Raw genomic sequence first — 20,252 nt, forward strand, 5'->3', positions numbered from 1 at the left:
TTTTGTCACTAGGAGCAGTCTGATCATTCAAATCACATGGCTCTCTCTCTCTTTCATTTTGGGCCTTATTAGAAGTGTGGAGAAGAAAAGCTTTTCTCCCTGCCAGATTTTACAACAGGCCTGAGCAGAATTACAGGGAAGCTTCCTGGAGATGGGCTCCAGGTTATAGATTCACAGGAGGGGATGCCGTCAATCCTGACTTTGGCTACAGGGAGCTTTAATTCTAAAGGAGTGAATGGGCTGGTGGGCACATCCCAGAGAAGTACCACCTGGAGAAGTCCACCTCTGTAATGGTCTACAGATACTTTGGAGCTATCCATCCAAAAACCCAAAGAAGCTAGCGTAGACACTGAACCCGGCCTGCCCCGCTAAGTAAAGCCAGTGCAGGTTACTAGAAGCATTCCTCCATCTCCTCATCTCCCCAAGGAGAAAAGCCTTGTTGAAAGTGAACCCCAAAATGTGAGTTACCTAACTGGCAACTCTAAAATGTACCTTGATTCAAAGCCAGGGCAGGGGCATAAATAACAATTCCAGTGTACAGAATCTAGGGGGGAGAAAGAAAGCCAAATGAATTATATGAATTATAAAATTCATGAATTATGTCTGAGTTATAAAATATTGATTGTTTTCCTATAACTTCAATTATGAATTAAAACAACAGTTTCAAAACACCTAATAAAATTTGTTTGTAACTTGAAAAATCTTTAAGTAAAGTTGACTCTTCTGTTTATGGTATGGTCATAAGTTACAAATATTTTTTTGTGACCAGCTTATGTAAAAATACTGACTTTATATGGTGCTTAGTGCAAATGGTCACTGATCCACCAACTCAAGCTTGAAATAAAATTTCCTACATCTAAAATAATTAGAAAAAAGAAAGAATAATAATATAAAAGAGGATGACCCCTCAATTATGTCTTCAAACGGTTAATCCCTGCATAATTAATCAAGAAAATAGTAAAAATTTGGGAAACCTATTTCTAAACTTTTACAGTTCATAAATTAAACAAAAGTATAAATTTGCACTAAAAAAATCCTGAAAGCCAACGAAAACCACATTCAATCTTTTTAATAATATTCATTATTTTCATTCATACACTTAACAACTATTTATTGATCTGGGGTACAGTAGTGAGTAAGATAAATCCAGTCTTTTTCTCAAAATACAATTTTGATTGCATTTGATCTTTCAAATATATCCCATAAAAGCAAATTCCATGATTATTCCATAAAAGCATATTATGAAAATAAAAATCTATTCAGTACCTTTGAATGTTTGACTACATTACATGAGTAGAGCTATGAAGTCCTTCAAATGGAAGGTGGTAAAGCTCCCCTCTTTTTGCAAAAATGAACTGACTTTCCACAGTCATTATTCTGTCCAAGTTGAAGATCTAAAAAAATGACCACAGGCCACCTTCCTAACACTTATCCCTACTTCTGATTTCTGTTGGCATCTCTAACAAAGATCCAATGAGGGTCTGAACAGTTGGTGAATGCAAGCTACCAGGCTCAAGTCTCTAAGAGACACCAAAGGATTCCTTCCTTTTACACTGCAGTTGTCGAGGACTGATAAAATTTGAGTTATATAATTTGCAAAGATATAAAATGGAGTCAAGTTACATAATTTACAAAGGCACTCTGTCTCACTGCAGCAAATCCCAAGGTAGCTTTTTTTTTTTTTTTTTGAAACAGAGTCTTGCCCTGTCGCCCAGGCTGGGGTGCAATGGCATGATCTTGGCTCACTGCAACTTCCGCCTCCTGGGTTCAAGCGATTCTCCCACCTTAGCCTACCCAGTAGCTGGGATTACAGGCACCTGCCATCATGCCTGGCTAATTTTTGTATTTTTGTAGAGATGGGCTTTCACCATGTTGGCCAAGCTGGTCTTGAACTCCTGACCTCAGGTGATCCACTTGCCTCAGCCTCTCAAAGTGCTGGGATTACAGGCATGAGCCACCGCAGCTGGCCCTTAGGTAGCTTTTGACTGGAGAAATGGAATTGCAGTTAGAGACAAGAATGCAAATCTCTTCCACAACCTCCATTAACAAACCCAGCCCTAAAGTGCTTAACTGACAAGAGGAAAATGTGTATATAAATAATCGTGACAATGATCATTACAATCTTCCAGAAGCACGGTGAACAGTGGAAAGCATTCTCTGTCACTGACCACTTGGCAAATCCTCGCTTTCCCTTTGTGTCAATCAGTAGATCTATAAGTGCATGTTCTTGAATTACTGGATTGAGTATTTGGCTTTGAAGAGTCCTCCAGAGTTTATGATTCTGTTGTTTTACACTCTAAGGACTGCTTTAGTTGGTTCTTATAGTCTAATTTTTAAAAGAGCACTGACTTTTAAAGTATGATTTCAAAGAAAATTATTTCCTACTGTCTTCCTATGGAAGTTAATTTTTTCATACCTATTAATATGTTACAGAAATACTGTGAACATGCTACTTGTTTTCCTTTTGTTAGAATTCCCACCGTCAGCAACAAATATCTTTGTCATGTAGTAATGCCCTTCCTGTCACCTTGGTGGAGGTGAAGGGAGGTCAGATAAAGGAAAGCATATTTTCTGACTGTTGCTTCATCAGTATAATATTTAACATTCACTTAAATCCCAGGAAGTAAAGCATTTACTGAAACACTGTTTGATGATCTTAAGCATTGATGCTGTACAGTGACAAGTGTTTTTCCTTTTTTGTTCCTTCATATTTTCAACATCTCTTTTTTGTCTTTTATGTGATTCCCAGGTAAGCTTAATCCAGATGCCATGGTTAAAAACATTTTAGCTGACAAAAGATAAAATAAATGGAGAGCTACTTACTGTTTGAACAATGAAGAGGACTGTTCCACAGAGACGAACACATTTGTTAAATCGAAGTTCTAAATACTGTTGCAAAAAAAAAAAAAAAATGCGAATCCTCTGGATGCCTTTTTTAAAACCAGCAGCTCAACAAGAAAATTTAAATTTAGAAATGTAAAGCAACTTCATAACTGATTTGTATTCTGTATTTTTATTTTAGTATTATTTTTTATACACAGCAAAATTGACTCTTTTGTTTTAGAGTACAGTTCAATGGGTTTTAACACACACTGATTCATGTAACCCCTGTCACAATCAGGACACAAGACAGTTCCATCACCCAGAAAACTCCCTTGGGCTTCCCCTTCATGATCAAGCCCTCTTCTCCCCCGCCAAACCCTAGCAATCACTGATCTGCTCTCCCTCTCTAGTTTGGCCTTTTCCAGAAAGTCATATAAATGAAATTACTTTCTGTATTTTTAGAGCGAGCAATCTGTTGTTCTCTTTCTCTTGGTATCTACTCCATACATTTTTCTTGACTCACTTGGGGCATCAACCCTTTCTGACTGCAGACTATTGTGATGGAATAGTCAGTCAATTGCCCTGCCTCTTCTGACCAAGAGGAAGTCACATGATCCCAGCTCAGCCAATCAGCTTTTCCTTCCATTGGGTATTTGAATCTTAAAGGCAGGATACAAAGACAAAAAATGACTGATCCTGACAGAGTGGCCTGAAAAGGCTGCCCTGGTTTCTGTCCTTTCCCAGGCTTGCGTACTCAGCTTGTCCCTCTGTTCTGTGAGCTACCCCCATGTCCTTCTAACAATTGTTTTTTTAAACTTAAATCACCCAAGTCAGTTTCTGTTCAGCACCAATAACCATGCCAATTTTTCCTATTCTACTTGAAATCTGCTATGTCTTATAACATAGTCTGCTTGTCTACTATGTTATATAATGTATTATAGTATACATATTACAGAGTTAGCATCATAGAATTTCAGAGCTGGGATCTAAGATTTTCTTTAACTTGAATATAATTACTAAGAAGTTTAAGGCTGACAACAATATTCATAAAGTAGAAAAGAAGAGGAAGGAAAAACTGGCATTAGGTAATAATCAGAGGAAAAGACATCTGATATTTTTGCCCCATGATCATGGCTAACACATACAGAGTACTTGCTGTGTGCATGGTCCTCCCAACAACTCTATGAGCCAGGTACTGTGTATAAACCCATGTTAGAGACAAGAACACTGGGACTCAGAGAGAACATCAAGTTGACAACCTTGCAAACTTGTCAGGGCTACAGTACACATTTAAAACTTTTGATGCCAAAATCTGTGCACATTATTCTGCATATATAAGTAAATAATCTGACTACATATTTAAGACTTAATAAGTGAATGGGTGAAACTAACACAGAGTAAGACCCCACTCCCAGATCACTGATGGGTGACAAATACACAGTGCCTTGTAGTACACTGGAGGAAGAGTTCCAGCCCTTGACCCAGTCCCACACCTGACTCCATCAGCTTGTGGCAATCATTCTCCAAATGTCAGGTTCTTTCTCTTTAAAATGAGGGGCATAATAACAATTTGTTTCCCTCTCATTTTGCAGGGTTTGGAGACTATTCAGTGACATAAATGGATGGGGAAATGTAAACTCAAAAAGTAAGATATTAAGAAGCTAGTGGTATCCAAATCAATGGGCCTGGAGAAAATTGAATCTCAATAAATTACACGTGTCAAAATCATTCAAGGATATTTTGGAAGACTTTTTGGAAGACTGGAGAAGTTTATTAAGCCTGGGAACAGGGCAGTGTTATTATATTTCTTTAGAAGTTTATTTTTGGTTTGTTTGCTTTGTAAATCTCTATGAATCACTAAACATGTGAATGGACATCAATAGAAGAGAAGTCTTTGTTTTTTCTAGGTACATGAATCCAAATTGCTGGAGACCCAAATAAATTGAACCAACCTGAACCAAGTAAGTTGATCAGCTGATCCAGGGGAACCTGTGATTTAAGCCCAAGGACCAACTCAAGACAGAACCAAGAAGTCTATTACGATCTCAGCCATCAATTACTAGGCTGCTGAAGAAATACCCGGAGACTGGACCAGATGCCCAAGTCACTGTGCAGCAGCCTTAGGGAATACTTGTAAGATTTCTAGACATAATTGCAGAGTAATGATAGGTGCCCAAATTAATCAAGATCTCTCGTGGTCCTCAGAACTCTGAATCGCTTCTGTTGAAATGAATAAATATATAAATAATAAACAAACAAGAGGTCTAAGCAATTCAGTTTAAACACAGATTTAGTTGGCTCCAGAAGGATCTTGAGGAATTGGTGGATTAAATTGGATTCCTGCATTATACTTGGGTCTGGCAGTTGCTAAACACCTATCAGGACTACATTTTGAAGGCAGTGATGGATGAAAAAAAATGCTTGTGAACAGCTAATTTTCACTAAAGAAATGTCAACAGGGAGAAATTTCATACTTGAGCAAGAATGCCAGGGTATCAATCACTCAACACTGTACTGGATATTCGTATAGATTCTGTACCTCTCAGCATAAAACAATAAACAATATACTCCACAGGAAAGTCTTTGCCATGACCAATTGGGAGGGTCTTAGCATGCTGCCTAACTTCCCTGTTCCCAACTGCCTGGCACCCCAGAGGTGGATGCCTGCAGTGTGCCCACAACTTCACGCGTCCTGTATTGCTTCCCTTGTTCTCTCTGCACTGGCGTAAGCATTGCTTGGGGTTATAACAGACTCATCAGAGCCTTCAGAAACAGCCAGTATGCTGCTAGGCATATGTCTACACTGCTTCACATTCCTAGTAGCTTAACTTACTCTGAGTCTCTGTCCACAAAATGGGGCTCTTGATAGTACTTCCCTCACAAGGATTGTTCTGATGTGAGTCAGATAATGTATGTAAAACATGCAATGCAGCCCAGTGCCTGGTATGTGTTCAGCATTCAATGAACTTTTGCTTTTTGCCATTTTTAGCTGGAACCCCTGCTAACTTAGCCTCTACCACTGCAAACATGAGGCAAATCTGTTTCTGGTTGAGTTAATGTTGTAGCCCCGAAGAGGCATGGGTCAGTGGTTATGAGAGCAGCATTCATGTGTGGGGACTGAAGTCCTCATGCCAGATTCTTTAAACCCTTTCCAAGTTTGGGGATTGGTTAGTTATAGATCACAGCTCACAGACTCAGATGCCTCCAGGTTCCATCAGGTAACACATAAGTGACAGTGGCCAGGTGTTCACATATTAACATGCTGGAATATTCTTCCCACCCACTAAGATATATGTTTTCTTACATCTCCCTGGAAACAAGAGATCCCTTTACCCCTGTCCATTTTCCCTTTCACATTTTTTGATAAAGACATAAATGCAGATAAAAATTTCTCTACCAAAAAAACAGTAACCATGAAAACACAAAGATAAGACCTTAATATAGAAGTTTAATAGAGAGTGAGAGCAATAGCTATAAACTCGAGTTCCTGTGGCCACAGGGAGCATGGGCCCAGTGCCACCAGCCTTTTGAGTTCTCAAAAGAAGTCATAGTCTGAAATTATATTTTATTTCTTCTCACTATAAGGAGAAGTAAAAAAAAAAAAAAGACAGAACTGAATTTGGTCTGGGGAATTTCGCCAGTTTGTCACTTTTGAGCAAACCTGAGAAATTGCATCCTGCTAACTTCTGGGATAATTACTGAGCTCTCCCAAACACAGCCCCAGAGTGAATGGAAGGCAATGCTGCCCAGGAGTGCCTCGCCCTGGAAGATGTCACTAGAGCCCAGGCAGAATGTGTCACCAATGTTTGCTGTGCCATTAAGGCCCTGTCCCCAGCACCAGTTGAACCAGCCTCACTAGGAAACCACCTGCCAGAATCTCTGGATTGGAGTCCTCTGGGTAATGGCCTAATAGAGAGGAAACTTCTGCAGGCTTGTCCCATGGAGTTCATGGATCAGTGCCTGGGTGAGGGAGACCACTGAAGACACTGAACTGGGCCCGGCCACTCCCCTGAGCTTTGATCCCGCCCCCCACCTCCCATTCAACAGCTCTTTAAACTAAACGTGCATCGTCTTTTCAAAGCCCTTTCTTGCAGACAACTTGAGAAAACCTACAGCCAGGGGACCTGTGCAATAGAGGAAAGATAGTTTTCCTTAATTATCTTCCCATAGAGAAGGCAGAGCTGTTTGAGAACCTTGCTGCCTAATTTTCCTACCGATCCCAAGATAACTACCACCACCACAACTAGCACCACCACAGTAATTATGGCCAATACCTATCTGGCACTTACTCTGTGTCAAACACTATTCTAAATGCTACACCTTGCGTCATCTCATTTAATCCTCCCAACTGGATGAGGTAGGTGGTATTATTTTATTTTTGAGGAAATAGGCACAAAAGGTTGGGTAAGTCACCCAAGGTCACCCAGCTAGTAAGTGGTAGAATCTGGTCCCAAATACAGGTACTGGTACACCTTAGCCACTTGGGTGCCTGTTTCAATGGAAAGGGGGTGTGTGTGGAAGGTGAAGGGGAAGGGGAAGGGGAAGGGGAAGGAAGGGGAGCACAAATCCTTTACCAACTATCTTGGAAGAGTGAATGGCACTGAGGACCTGGAACAAGAGTATTCCTTTCAAGAAGCAGGGCCTGAGACCTGAAGAACTTACCTTACCCAAAAATCTTTCCTCTTGCCTGGGAATCAAAGACGCTAAAGGTAGAAAGGACCATAGCGAGCACTGCTATTGCAAACTTCCATTCACTTTGGAAGCCTCTTTTTTTCACTAAGCCCAGGAGAGTAAATCCCAAGGATTTTTTCACCCTTAGAGGACACCTCTCAGTAGAAGGGAAAGATGCGAGGTGAAGGGGGACAGGGAGGAGTGGAGGGAGGGTGATGATGGACGGGGAGAGATTTCGATGTGGCAGTGACAGTCTGCCCCCAAGAAAACGCCTTCAGAGGTCTGCAGAGTCCCCTTCCCCCGCGCCCTGCATGGTCCCAGCCCACCCTGCCCCTTACCTCGTAGGTGCTGGTAATTCCCAATTTGTAGAACACCGGGAGGAAGACCTCCGCGCTGATTACCACCACAAAGAAGTAGGTGAAGGCAAAGATGCTAAAAATGGCCCCAAAACGGTAGACCTCGGAGGGGGTGCCCAGGACGGTGACGGCTGACATGAAGCTAGCGGTGAGGGACAGCGCCACAGGCACGGCGGTCATTCTGCGGCCGCCCATCAGGAAGTCCTTGGAGGTCTGCTGGCCGCCCCCAGCGAAGGCGTAGTAGATGCCGATGGCGGCCGAGATGACCAGCATGCCCGCGAACACCACGTAGTCCCACACCACGAAGGTGCCGATGCCCCGCGGCGTGTCCATGGCCGCACGGTCGCCTGCGCCCTGCGCGCAAACTGGTGGCCCCGCGGCGCGCAGCCGGAGCCCGGCGCGCACTTCTTATCCCCGATCCCCGGCGCGCAGGCGTGGCGTCTCGCGGGGACTGGAGGCGGTCCTCCAGGTGTCGGCCTCCGAACGCACCCCCAGGCGGGGTGAGGGCTGGCAGTCGCCCCTGCACCCGCCGCTGCGAGCCGCGCTCCTCAAACCCAGGTATGGGATCTAGGAAAATCGGCCCGCTGCCCTGAGCGCTCACCAGGTGAGGAAATGGAGTGGCCGAGTTCGCCAAGGCGCCAGAGACACCTGAGCAGATGAGAACTGGAGCTTCAGCTGCTTCCAGCGAATCTACACAGGGAGCGCTCTGCGCAGGTTTTCTTCAAGTGGTACCCGAGGGGACGCACCATTTAAATAAGCAGGCGACCGGTGGAGGAATGTGGGACAAAGGGCAATTGTCACGCCTTGAATTTTAGCTTTCCAGTTCAACAGTCCGGGTCCTTACGGAAAGGGACACCTGGAGTTTTTAGACTGCCTTATTTGATAGGTTAATGGGTGACAGTAGATTAATGCAGATGACAATCTGTAGTGAACCGAGATCACAGTCCTTAGACAGGTCAGCGATCATAAAGGAGAGCAGAAAATCTGTGCTACTGTTTCCTTGTGTTTTTACTCAACAAACATTTCTGAGCCCCTTCAGCCTGTTGTTGGAAATAGTAGTTACTGGAAGATTAACAATAATACCCACTTTTTAATGAGGCTTCATGTGACACATACATGCTTGGCACGTTTTATATTAGTCAGTGTAATTCTTTTGGTGAACAAGTGTAATTCTCGTTACCCTTGAGATAGGCATTTTCAAATGCAGAAATTACTGTAGAATGATTAAGTCACTTGCCCAATCAACTGGCAGAGATTAAGATCTTTAATCTAGGTCTGATCTCAGAGTTTGCTCTCTTAATCACAGTGTGTAGATACGTGCTATAGGTAGGCAAAATGTGTACACTTAAATGAAGACACTTGAAAGCGCTGAAGAAAAGATCATTTCCAGTATCTTCACTCAGGACATATTTTAAGTGGCTTGTCTTGAAATACTATTAACACATGAATCACACTCAAATAATATGATTCTCAGGTTTTCCTTCTAAAATAGATGCTCCAGCCAAATGTGCTCAGCTATCAATCTATTTCAGGCAGTCCTTGTTCATTTGTATACAACTTTATAATATACCAGCTGGTCCTAGGTAAACAATCCACAGAATGCATTTAGTCTAGCCTAGTGTATGATAAAAAAGCTACATCAGATTTTATTTTTTGTAAACTGATGTTATTTGTATAATATTTTCAGAAGGAAATAAAGAGGGAAATAGAAGCTAAATCCAAGTAATTCAATTGGTTAAACAAATACGTGGTTTGGAATTATGTCCTACCAGTGTGAAATGTACTATATTTATATATTACATATGAGGTTATACATATTTATATATAATACATAAAATTATAGATGTGTATTATATAAATTATATATATGTAGATAAAGCAACCTGTTAGAATAACACACAAAAGAATCCAGTTTGATCATTCTAGGAATTGGATTCACTTCTGGGAACTTCTTTAAAGCCAATAGACCTAGACATGGGAAAATGCCATCTAAACAAAATTCATCTTCTTTTGGACACCTACAGTTAAGAACAGAACTTCGGGCAACTAATGATCAATACATTTCTGTAATCATGTTAGAAGCAGAATAGTCTGAGGTTAAACCTGTAGACTGCAAACTGACCTCTTGACTGCCAAATACGAGCCATGATATGTTAGTCAAGGGCTTCCTTCTATGTCTTAGTTTCCCATATCTTAAATGGGGATATTGGTTTTTATCTCACGGAATTAAAATGGGTTAAATGAGATTATATGTGAATAGACCCTGACACTATAAAATACTAGCATTGTATGATTGTTTAGCTGCCTTCCAATTTATTGAGAATTGGGTTAGTATAAGTTATGGCTTGGAAGTACTGCTATTAGACACAGCTTCTGTTTTCCCAAGCTATGTCATCTTGCTTTATAACATTTACCTAATGCCATGAACTATGTGTAATCCATACCCTATTCTTCTTTCACATCTTTCAGGTGTCTGATGTATGTCTCCAAATAATATTTTCATGAAGAATACATGAATGCTCTATTTCCTGAGCCTTTGAACATATGGCATTGTTCATTTGTTGTCCTCACATGTAAGAAAAAAAAATTCAGCTGAGAAAATTCTTAGGTCATAGCCTTTTTCTTCAAAAAATTTTAAGTATTTTTTCTGTTGTCTTCTGGCATTTCTTATTGAAGAGCTATCTGAGAACAGCTAGATTTTTGTTTCCTCATAAATTACTTGCTTTATGACAGAATGCTAATAGATGTGATTTTTTTCTTTATACTTGCATTCCCAAACATTTGCCAGGGCATTTCTAGAATAGCCCTCTTTTCATTACTATCATCTAGAATGGTGAGTCCTTTCAATTTGAGTAGTCAGGTCTTGTTTTTTAAAGTGATATCTTTAATTGCTGTTGTTCTAATTCTTCTAGTATCTTCCTCAGAAATGTATAATTCTTAAATAAATCTCTCCAGTCCTCTATATTATTCTTTTTTTTTTTTTTTTTTGAGACAGAGTCTCACTCTGTTGCCCAGGCTGGAGTGCAGTGGTGTAAGCTCGGCTCGCTACAACCTCCACCTCCCAGGTTCAAGCGATCCTCCTGCCTCAGCCTCCTGAGTAGCTGAGACTACAGGTGCACACCACCACGCCCGGCTAATTTTTGTATTTTCAGTAGAGACGAGGTTTCACCGTGTTGGCCAGGATGGTCTCTATCTCCTGACCTCGTGATCCGCCCTCCTCGGCCTCCCAAAGTGCTGGGATTACAGACATGAGCCACCATGCCCAGCCCCAGTCCTATATATTATTCACTTGAATCCTTTTTTCTTTTACCCACATACCTGAAGAGATCTTAAGTTTGTCTTTCATGTCATTGACTCTGGTGTCTGTCATAGTAATGCTACAGGAGTCTACATTCCTACTCCTGATGTAGATTTTACTTCTGTCATTACATTTTTAACGTTGCTGAATTTTTAAAAGTAATCTTCTCCCTTTTATCTCATTCTAAAGTCTTTTCACCTTTAGAATGTCAAGCAGTTTTCTTAAAATATTTGTTAAATTCAAGGAGCAAATAATTTTTATAGTGATTTTCTTTCTCTGAGTCTTTGAAGCATTGATCCCATTCCTCTGCCCCTCAGGAGTTTTTCATAGGATATATATTGATGATTTTTCTGGCAATCATCTCAAATGGAAGGGTAATTTCCAGACTTAGTGTTAGCCAAAAGATTAGTTATGTTGTTTTCTATCTTATTATTCTCTTCTTTGGGGCTCTAGGTTTTACAACTGGATGGCGTAGCAAAGTTTAGTACCTAACTCAGTAGCATGATAAGCAGATTTGCATTTACTATGACTCTTTTGGACAGAGACAATATCATCACCTGTTCCCTCTGTCTGGCGTTCTCACACTATCACCATGAAATACCATCATAAAAGCAATCAGTTACGGCATCCACTGCATCTGAGGTTCTTCCATCTCTACCAAACTATAGTGCTTTACTTATAAAGATGACCCCTCCCAAGATTCACTGTGCACTGCCAGTTTACTCTACCTCCATAAGCACCCAGCCAGAGGATTAAGTGAGATAATCCATTCTCTGGAGGTGGCAGCCTCTGATTGTACAGAGAAAGATGCACTTTGGTGAAAATCACCCAACAACAGACAGCTGGCTGCCCAGCTGATATGGTTTGGCTGTGTCCCCACCCAACTCTCATTTTGAATTGTAGCTCTGATAATTCCCACATGTCGTGGGAGGGACCTAGTGGGAGATAATTGAATCATTGGGGTGGTTTCTCCCGTACTGTTCTCGTGGTAGTGAATAAGTCTCATGAGATCTGATGGTTTTATAAGGGGAAACCCCTTTCACTTGGCTCTCATTCTATCTTGTCTGCCACCACATAAGACATGCCATTCACCTTCTGATTGTGAGGTCTCCCCAGCCACGTGGAACTGTGAGTCCATTAAACGTCTTTTTCTTTATAAATTACCCAGTCTCGAGTTTGTCTTATTAGCAGTGTGAAAATGGACTAATACAGTAAGTTTGTACTGGTACAGTGTAGTGCTGCTATAAAAATACCCGAAAATGTGGAAGAGACTTTGGAACTTGGTAACAGACAGAGGTTGGAACAGTTTGGAGGACTCAAAAGACAGGAAAATTTGGAACTTCCTAGAGACTGGTTGAATGGCTTTGACAAAAATGCTGATAATGATATGGACAATGAAATCCAGGCTGAGGTGGTCTCAGATGGAGATGAGAAACTTGTTGGGAACTGGAGCGAAGGTGACTCTTCTATGTTTTAGCAAAGAGACTGATGGCATTTTGCCCCTGCCCTGGAGATTTGTGGAACTTTGAACTTGAGGAAGATGATTTAGGGTATCTGGTAGAAGAAATATCTAAGCAGCAAAGCATTCAAGAGGTGACTTGGGTGATGTTGAAGGCATTCAGTTTTAAAAAGGAAGCAGAGCATAAAAGTTTGGAAAATTTACAGCCTGATGATGTAACAAAAAGGAAAAACCCATTTTCTGGGGAGAAATTCAAGCCTGCTGCAGAAATTTGCATAAGTAACGAGGAGCCAAATGTTAATCTCCAAGACAATGGGGAAAATGTCTCCAGGCCATGTCAGAGACCTTTGCAGCAGCCTTTCCCATCACAGGCCCAGAGGCCTAGGAGGAAAAATGGTTTGTAGGCCAGGCCCAGGACCCCCTGCTGTGTCTAGCCTAGGGACTTGGTGTCCTGTGTTCTAGGTGCGATCCTGGGTCAATACAACCTTTGCCTCTCGGGTTCAAGCCATTCTTCTGCCTCAGCCTCCCAACTAGCTGGGACTACAGGTGCCTGCCACCATGCCCAGCTAATTTTTGTGTTTTTAGTAGAGATGGGGTTTCACCATGTGGGCCAGGCTGGTCTCGAACTCCTGACCTCAGGTGATCCACCCACCTCGGCCTCCCAAAGTGCTGGGATTATAGGCATCAGCCACCGCACCTGGCCTTCCCAATATTTTTCATTGTGGTAAATACATATAAGATGAAATCTACTATCTTAACCATTTTAAAGTGTACAGTTCAGTAGCATTATACACATTCATAATGTCATGCAACCATCACCAACGTCCATCTCCATAACTCTTCATCTTGTGAAACTTAAATTCTATATCCATTAAACACTAACTCTCCATTGCCCCATCCCCTAACCCCCTATAACAACCATTCTACTTTGTCTCTGTGGTTTTGAATACTCAAAATACCTCATATAAGTGGAATCATACAGCATTTGTCTTCTTGTGACTAGTTTATTTAACTTAGCATAATACTTTCAAGACTCATCCACATTGTAGCATAGGTCAGAATCTCTTTCCTTTTTAAGACTGAGTTATATTCCATTGTATGAATATACCACATTTTGCTTATCCATTCATCTGTCAGTGGACACTTCGGTTACTTCCATGTTTTCGCTATTGCAAATAATGCTGCTAGAACATGAATGTACAAATGTTTCATAAATCCTTACTTTCAATTCTTTTGAGCATATACCTAAAAGTGGAATTGCTGGATCATACATTAATTCTATTTTTTTTTTTTTTTTCAAGAACTGCCATACTGTTTTCCACAGTGGCTGTAACATTTGACATTCCCACCAACAGTGCACAAGCATTCTAATTTCTCCACACCCTTGTCAGCACTTATTTTCTTTTTAAAAAAATAGTAGCCATCCTGTAGGTGTGAGGTGGTATCTTATAGTTTTGATTTGCATTTCACTAATAATTAGTGATGTTGGGCACCTTTTCATGTGCTTATTGCCATTTGTATATCTTCGTTGGAGAAGTGTTTATTAAGTATTTTGTCCATTTTAAATTGTTTTTTGTTGAATTGTGAGATTTCTCTACATATTCTGGATATTAATCGCTTATCAGGTATATGGTTGGTGAATATTTTCTCCCATTTTGTGGGTTATCATTTTCCTCTGTTGATAGTGTCTTTTGATGCACAAAATTTTTAAATCATTATGCAATCCAACTTATTGACTTTTGTTCCCTGTTCCTTTGGTGTCATATCCAAGAAATCATTGCCAATTCTAATATCTTCAAGCCTTGACCTATGTTTTCTTCTAAGAATTGTATCATTGTAGGTCTTAAAAAGTCTTTGATCCATTTTGAGTTAATTTTTGTAGACAGTGTTAGGTAAGGGTCCAACTTGATTCTTTTGCATGTGGATATTCAGTTTTCCTAGCACTATTTGTTGAAAATACTACCCTTTGTCCATTGAAAAGTCTTGGTACCCTTGTCAAGAATCATTTGAGTTGCCTTTGAATTTAAAATTTCATTGGCTTGTTGTCTAAAAGGATTATAGTATAGAAACAAGATCCTTCTCTAAATAAGGTAGATAATGTTAGCTATAAGGTAAAAATCCTCACTTTTTTATTTCTCTCCAAAACTTTTCTCTGAGTTCAGTTTTATTCCTCTCGCTAATCAATGAACTTAAAAACATATAAAAATATCTAATATGCCTATTTTTATAATGCTTTATAACTGCATAGTTCTTTCAAGTTTTGGAAGATATTCACATTTAGTATTTTATGAAAAATGTTAGTTTAAATAATAGGGCAAGGCACCAGTAATCCCAGCATTTTGTGAGGCCGAGGCAGGAGGATCCCTTAAGGCCAAGAGTTCGAGGCTGCATTGAACTATGATCAGACCACTGCACTCAATAGGTATATATGCACTATTTTTCAGTCCCATATTTTGGTGTGTTTTTAAAGTTTGGCAAAATATCTTTTTTTCCCAGAAAAGTGGTTGCTGGCCCTTTGCTACATCTGAAGATTCTAGATAGATATTGAGAAGAGGGTCAACAGATCTAAGCAGGCTTCCCTACGGCAAAAATAAGTTTGTGTTTTCTGTTACTCATGTCACATTACTAGGCAATGTTTACTTGCCACCTATCCTGTAACAAGGAAACAAAGATGAAGTTTATATCAAAAATTACAGTATTGCAATATAAGTCATTTTACATCTTTTTGGAGTAGATTTCTTTTATAGAACTATAGGAATAAATGAACTTTTCATTTTTTTTGAAGCAAAGTAGTTAGAGGGAAGCCAATGGAAATGGACTGATAATTGGCAGTAATTCTTTCCAAGTGGAGAAAGGACCTAGAATATGCTGACTTGTGTCACAGCTGATGCAAAGATAGAATCTACTCCAACAGCTATTTAATTTTCATCATAAAACCTAACCACCCCCAGGCACCTTGGAACATACACACCTAGTTTCTCTCTCCCCCGTATGGTTCTTTCACTAATTAATGCTCTCAACCTATCTCCTCCTGTTAGAATTTTATCCATCATTTAAGGTGAACTCAGTTGTCAAAATTTTTCATGTAATATTTCACTATTTCTAATCCCACCTGCTCCACAGCCATATGTGCTGTCTCTCCCTCTTTGAGACCCCTTAGCATGTATTTCTTAGTCTTCACAGTAGTATTGTATTACAGTTGTTTGAATCAAAACTTTTAATATGGGAGTATCTCATGGATCCCATGAGGCCAAAAGCAGGACGGGAAAGCCACTCTGCATGCCTCTTTCTCTCCAGATGTGCTTTCTCTGCATTGCCACTGGTGCCTGGTCAGAAATATCCAAGCCAGTGCTTCTATGCCCTTAAATCAGTGGACAGCAGAGACTGATTAGCACCTTTGAATTCTAATTTTAAATCTTCTGGAGAGGAAATCCAATTGGTTTGGCTTAGGTCACATATCTCTTGACCTCTAATTTAATCAGCTGCAGTTAGAAGGGCAGGGTTCCTGTTTGTGCCTTCCCAGATTCACCCTGTGGGTGGGAAAAGGGGACTGGGTCTCCATGTAGGTGGGTGGCTAGACATGTGTAGCTGGCTAGACATTCTGAAGTTGTCTCTTCTGTTAATCACTTGTGTCATTTTATTATCTCCTGTGAGACACTGTAAGCTCCTTGGAAAAAGGGACTGTTCCTTGCTCATCTTTGTAAAGCCCCAGAGCCCTCTACTGTTTATTGCATAGAGAAAATGCCAAACCTACAATTGTATTGATACTACTTCACAATGCGTTTTGGCATCAAGAATTTCCCCAAAATTTCTAAAACTGTAATTTGAAAATCTGAGCATGATCTTATTGGGCCCTGAATCTAGGCTTACTCATACTCTTTCTTATCAGGAAAAAAAAAAAAAGCCTATTTTCTCTCTTTTTGAGAGGAAAAGTAAAGGAATATATATTCCTAACATAATTCCCTACTGTCTGTTTACTTCTTGCCTTGAAATCACAGTCACAGTTGCTAGAGGGCTCTGAGAATATCCTGTTGAAATGGAAAAGAAAGAGAAGACTATAAGAATTCCTCTACAGGGTACTTTCTCAATGTCCTTCCACCTAGAAACCCTGAGTAACTTGGGAATTTAGAGTGAGTAATAACAGACAGTGTCATCACAGTGCTTGAGTTGGGAAAGGTGCCAATCAATAAGGACTTAGCATCCCTACCCCTCACATCTATCTTTATTTATGTATTTTTCTTATCTGGGTCTTACTCTAATCTCTTCAGTAGAATCAATTCCAAGTTGGAGCACCAAGAACTTTTATTCAGTTACAGAATCGACTCACTCCATAAACATAGTAGAAGTTTTATCTGATGCCCTGGAGTGCTTCCTGTTAGATAATGAGGGCTGTGAAATTCCTCCAGTTCCTCCTTTTAGCAGAACTGCCAAGGTGTTTAGTAAGGGCCAACCTTTGTACAGTCACTGCCTATATCCTTAGCCTAGATTTCTGCCACAGGTGTTTCCTTTCTTTTGCTACTTGATATTTTTTACTTTTCCCAAATTTCAACATTTTTTGCATATGTATATTTTATTGCAACAAGCTCAAATCCTCTTTGGGATATAGAAAGTTATGAATGAAGAAAGAAAAATACCTAGGAAAATATATGGATTGTATATACTCCACTAAAATGGCATTAAAGGAATAAAAAAGGTGTTTAGCTTATAGGGACAAAGAGAAGGAAACAAGGGGTGACTGCACATACATACAATTTATCAACTGTATTCAGTACAATTTTGGAAGAATGAATGCAGATAAACAAGTGGAAATTGACTTCAATTTTAGCTTTCTTCATTTGTTAAATACCGTAAAAGATGAAAGGCAACAAGAACAAAACAATCTGTGCTGTAGTGCTCCCTGATATGGTTTGGCTGTGTCCCCACCCAAATCTCATCTTGAATTGTAGCTCCCATAATTCCCACATGTTGTGGGAGGGACCTGGTGAGAGATAATTCAATCACAGGGACAGTTCCCCCATACTGTTCTCATGTTAGTGAATAAGTCTCAAGAAATCTGATGGTTTTATAAGGGGAAACCCCCTTTTGCTTGATTCTCTCTCTCTCTCTCTCTCTCTCTCTCTCTCTCTCTCATTCTCCCTGGGGCCATGTAAGATGTGCCTTTCACCTTCCACCATGATTGTGAGGCCTCCCCAGCCACGTGGAACTGTGAGCCCATTAAGCCTCTTTTTCCGTATAAATTACCCAGTCTAGGGTATGTCTTTGTCAGTAGCATGAAAACGGACTAATACACCCCCTAAGAAATGTCCAAAATCAGATATACGTCCAAAGGCAGAGATATGAGGTAGAATGAAAAACCAGAGGACTCCTATATGGAGTTCTTAGAGACCACATCCTTTCCCTTCTCCTAGACTGGGCAGCCAGATAACTGCTCCTCCCTTCTTCTTGACAGAAAACTAAAGATACCCTTTCTGGAGAGGTTAAACTAAACAAAAACCAAAAAACTCTGGCTTGAGGGCACCAGTCACAGCTAAGGGCTAGAGCAAGGCATTTTACTGGAAAATAAAAGTTAGAGAAGTTTGCCTAATGAAGAGTGAGACAACACTCCTCCATCCCTGACCCAGCCACCCTTTCCGCTACCAGGCTCCCAGCATGCTAAATACCAGACTTACACTATTTTAGGTAGGATTGGAGAGAATTCCTTTCTGGAAAAACCAAGCAGCCCAAAAGGATAGACAAAACAAAACAAAGCAAATCAAAGCAAAACAAAACAAAACAAAACAAACAAAACAAAAACTGGCATTTAGAGGCTATAAAAAGACAGGGCTCCCACCTGGTTATTCTAAAGTGAGACCCTCTAATCAGTATGTCCCCCTCTCCGCATAAGTTTCTGATTAGCTCATGGTGCCTCTCCCCTTCACATGAATTGGTCAGTTAGGGATCACTAGCCACTTGGAAAAAACCTTTCGCATAAGAGACAGAGTCCAAAATAAACTGTAAAAGAAACGTTGAGAAAACAGTAAATGCAGAGAGCAAAAGAAAACCTTTAAAAACTAGTTATTTTCTAAGAAAAGGACAATTTTGCATTCATTAAATGTGAAGTTTCCTATTAAAATGTCACATATAAAGAATAAGAAGGAGCTCTTGGAAACTAAAAAATATAGGAGCAGAATTAATGGAAGGGTTAGGAGATAAAATTGAGGAAACCTTCTATAAAATGGAACAAAAATACCCGGAGTTGAAAAGTAGAAGCGGAAAGAAAAGAAAATTAGACGTTTAGTCCTGGAGGTTAGTCCCCTGATAGGGGGTGGGAGGTGTCATAAGACAGAGAATTAATCAGTTTATTTAGTTCCTCAACTTTAGCTTATGAGGCATTCTTCACATTGAAGGAATGTGATTCAGATTTGGGGGGTGTGGGAAGCCACTGAGCAGATTCAGCATAAGTTACCACATGTCATCTCTGCAGTCTTAAAAATTACACAAGTTGCTTTAAGTTTCTCCTTTAAAGTACTCATGGAAGTCATCATCTTCCCCATCATTTTCATCAATATCCTTAGTCTTTATTGATTATTTTGCAGGGGGTGGTATGATCTTACTTATTTGTTAAGTAAGTCAAAAAATCTCATTTTTGACTAGACTCAGAAGTGGAAGCTCACAGAGGGGACAACCTGTGTCTCTGGCAATCTGTTCCTGGAGTTTTTCTTTAGTCTCCTTCATTCTCTTGGCCAAAAGTTTAACATATTTTGTGGCTCTTTCTTATTTTCCTTAGTACGCTGTTTCTTCTGAGTAATACCGACATTTGTATTGCAGGACATGTAGAGTAACAAGATGCTGAATCTTGGGTGCTTTGGTCCTCAGTATCTTACTTTCTTTGTTTAAGGGCTTTCTGGCAACATATGGGTGGGGGGCGTTGTCTTCTTTAGAGAGACTGAAAAGTTTGCATTTCTGTTAGCTCTTTTGGGTCCCCGGCAACATGACACCATGGTATCAGTCAGTCCAGGAGTATCCTTCCCTCTATTTTTTTTTTTTTAATAACCAACTTGAGAATGCTCAGATTGGCATCCACAATGAAACCCCAAACAGATTTGCACTTTCTTTCTCCAGTTCTCCTTGATCTATAACAGGAATGCCCCTACTCAGTAGCAGTAGGCAGACCCAGCCATGGGTCAGGACACACTGCTTCATGAGGAAACCTTGTTTTTTGGTCCCACCACTGACTCGGATCACATAACCCTTCCAGAGTGTCGGCAGCAACCTCTGTGCCATATGCTTCTCATAAGAAGTACAAAATTGCCATTCGTTGTCCAATCCAATGAGTGTCTGTCAGCCAGTGGCTGCAGAGGAGATATTTAGCTTCATCCTGAAGCAGCTAATTGCCTCCAAGGTGCCACAAAAAAGAGCTCATGTTTTTGTTTTTGTTTTTTCATTAAACATTTAATTACATAAACGTGGAGAATCATATGGTTGCTTTGATGCTTTGTGAGCACAGACATCTCAGTCCTATAATAACCATTTACGTTTGAGATAATTGTACCTATTTTAATGGGATTGATGTTATTTTAACATAAATGGGTGTTAATTTGGGGGCTCAAGAGAAAAAGAGTGTCTTTTCTGTCAAAATGAATGTTAGGTACATTTGCAGCCTATG

At 40.3% G+C, this 20,252-nt stretch overlaps 1 protein-coding gene and 1 pseudogene across 3 annotated transcripts in view; both read right to left on the bottom strand.

The window, feature by feature from the left end:
* SLC5A8 (solute carrier family 5 member 8) overlaps positions 1-8,573 on the bottom strand; it is a 73,222-nt gene extending 64,649 nt beyond the window's left edge. For 2 of the 3 annotated variants that reach the window (XM_063615183.1, XM_063615184.1), the window contains exons 1-3: positions 7,833-8,247; positions 2,824-2,889; positions 493-544 (exon numbers count right to left, since the gene is read on the bottom strand). In XM_063615183.1, coding sequence (XP_063471253.1) covers positions 493-544; positions 2,824-2,889; positions 7,833-8,183 — 469 coding nt within the window. In that variant the 5' untranslated portion in view covers positions 8,184-8,247. Of the gene's footprint in view, positions 1-492; positions 545-2,823; positions 2,890-7,832 lie in introns of all 3 variants that reach the window. The other variant, XM_055238337.1, reaches the window with a different exon arrangement.
* A 10,653-nt stretch (positions 8,574-19,226) lies between these two features.
* LOC129460508 (small ribosomal subunit protein eS6-like) lies at positions 19,227-19,963 on the bottom strand (annotated as a pseudogene).
* Positions 19,964-20,252: the final 289 nt, after the last annotated feature.

The sequence above is a fragment of the Symphalangus syndactylus genome, chromosome 13, assembly GCF_028878055.3.
Source record: "Symphalangus syndactylus isolate Jambi chromosome 13, NHGRI_mSymSyn1-v2.1_pri, whole genome shotgun sequence".
NCBI lineage: Eukaryota > Metazoa > Chordata > Mammalia > Primates > Hylobatidae > Symphalangus > Symphalangus syndactylus.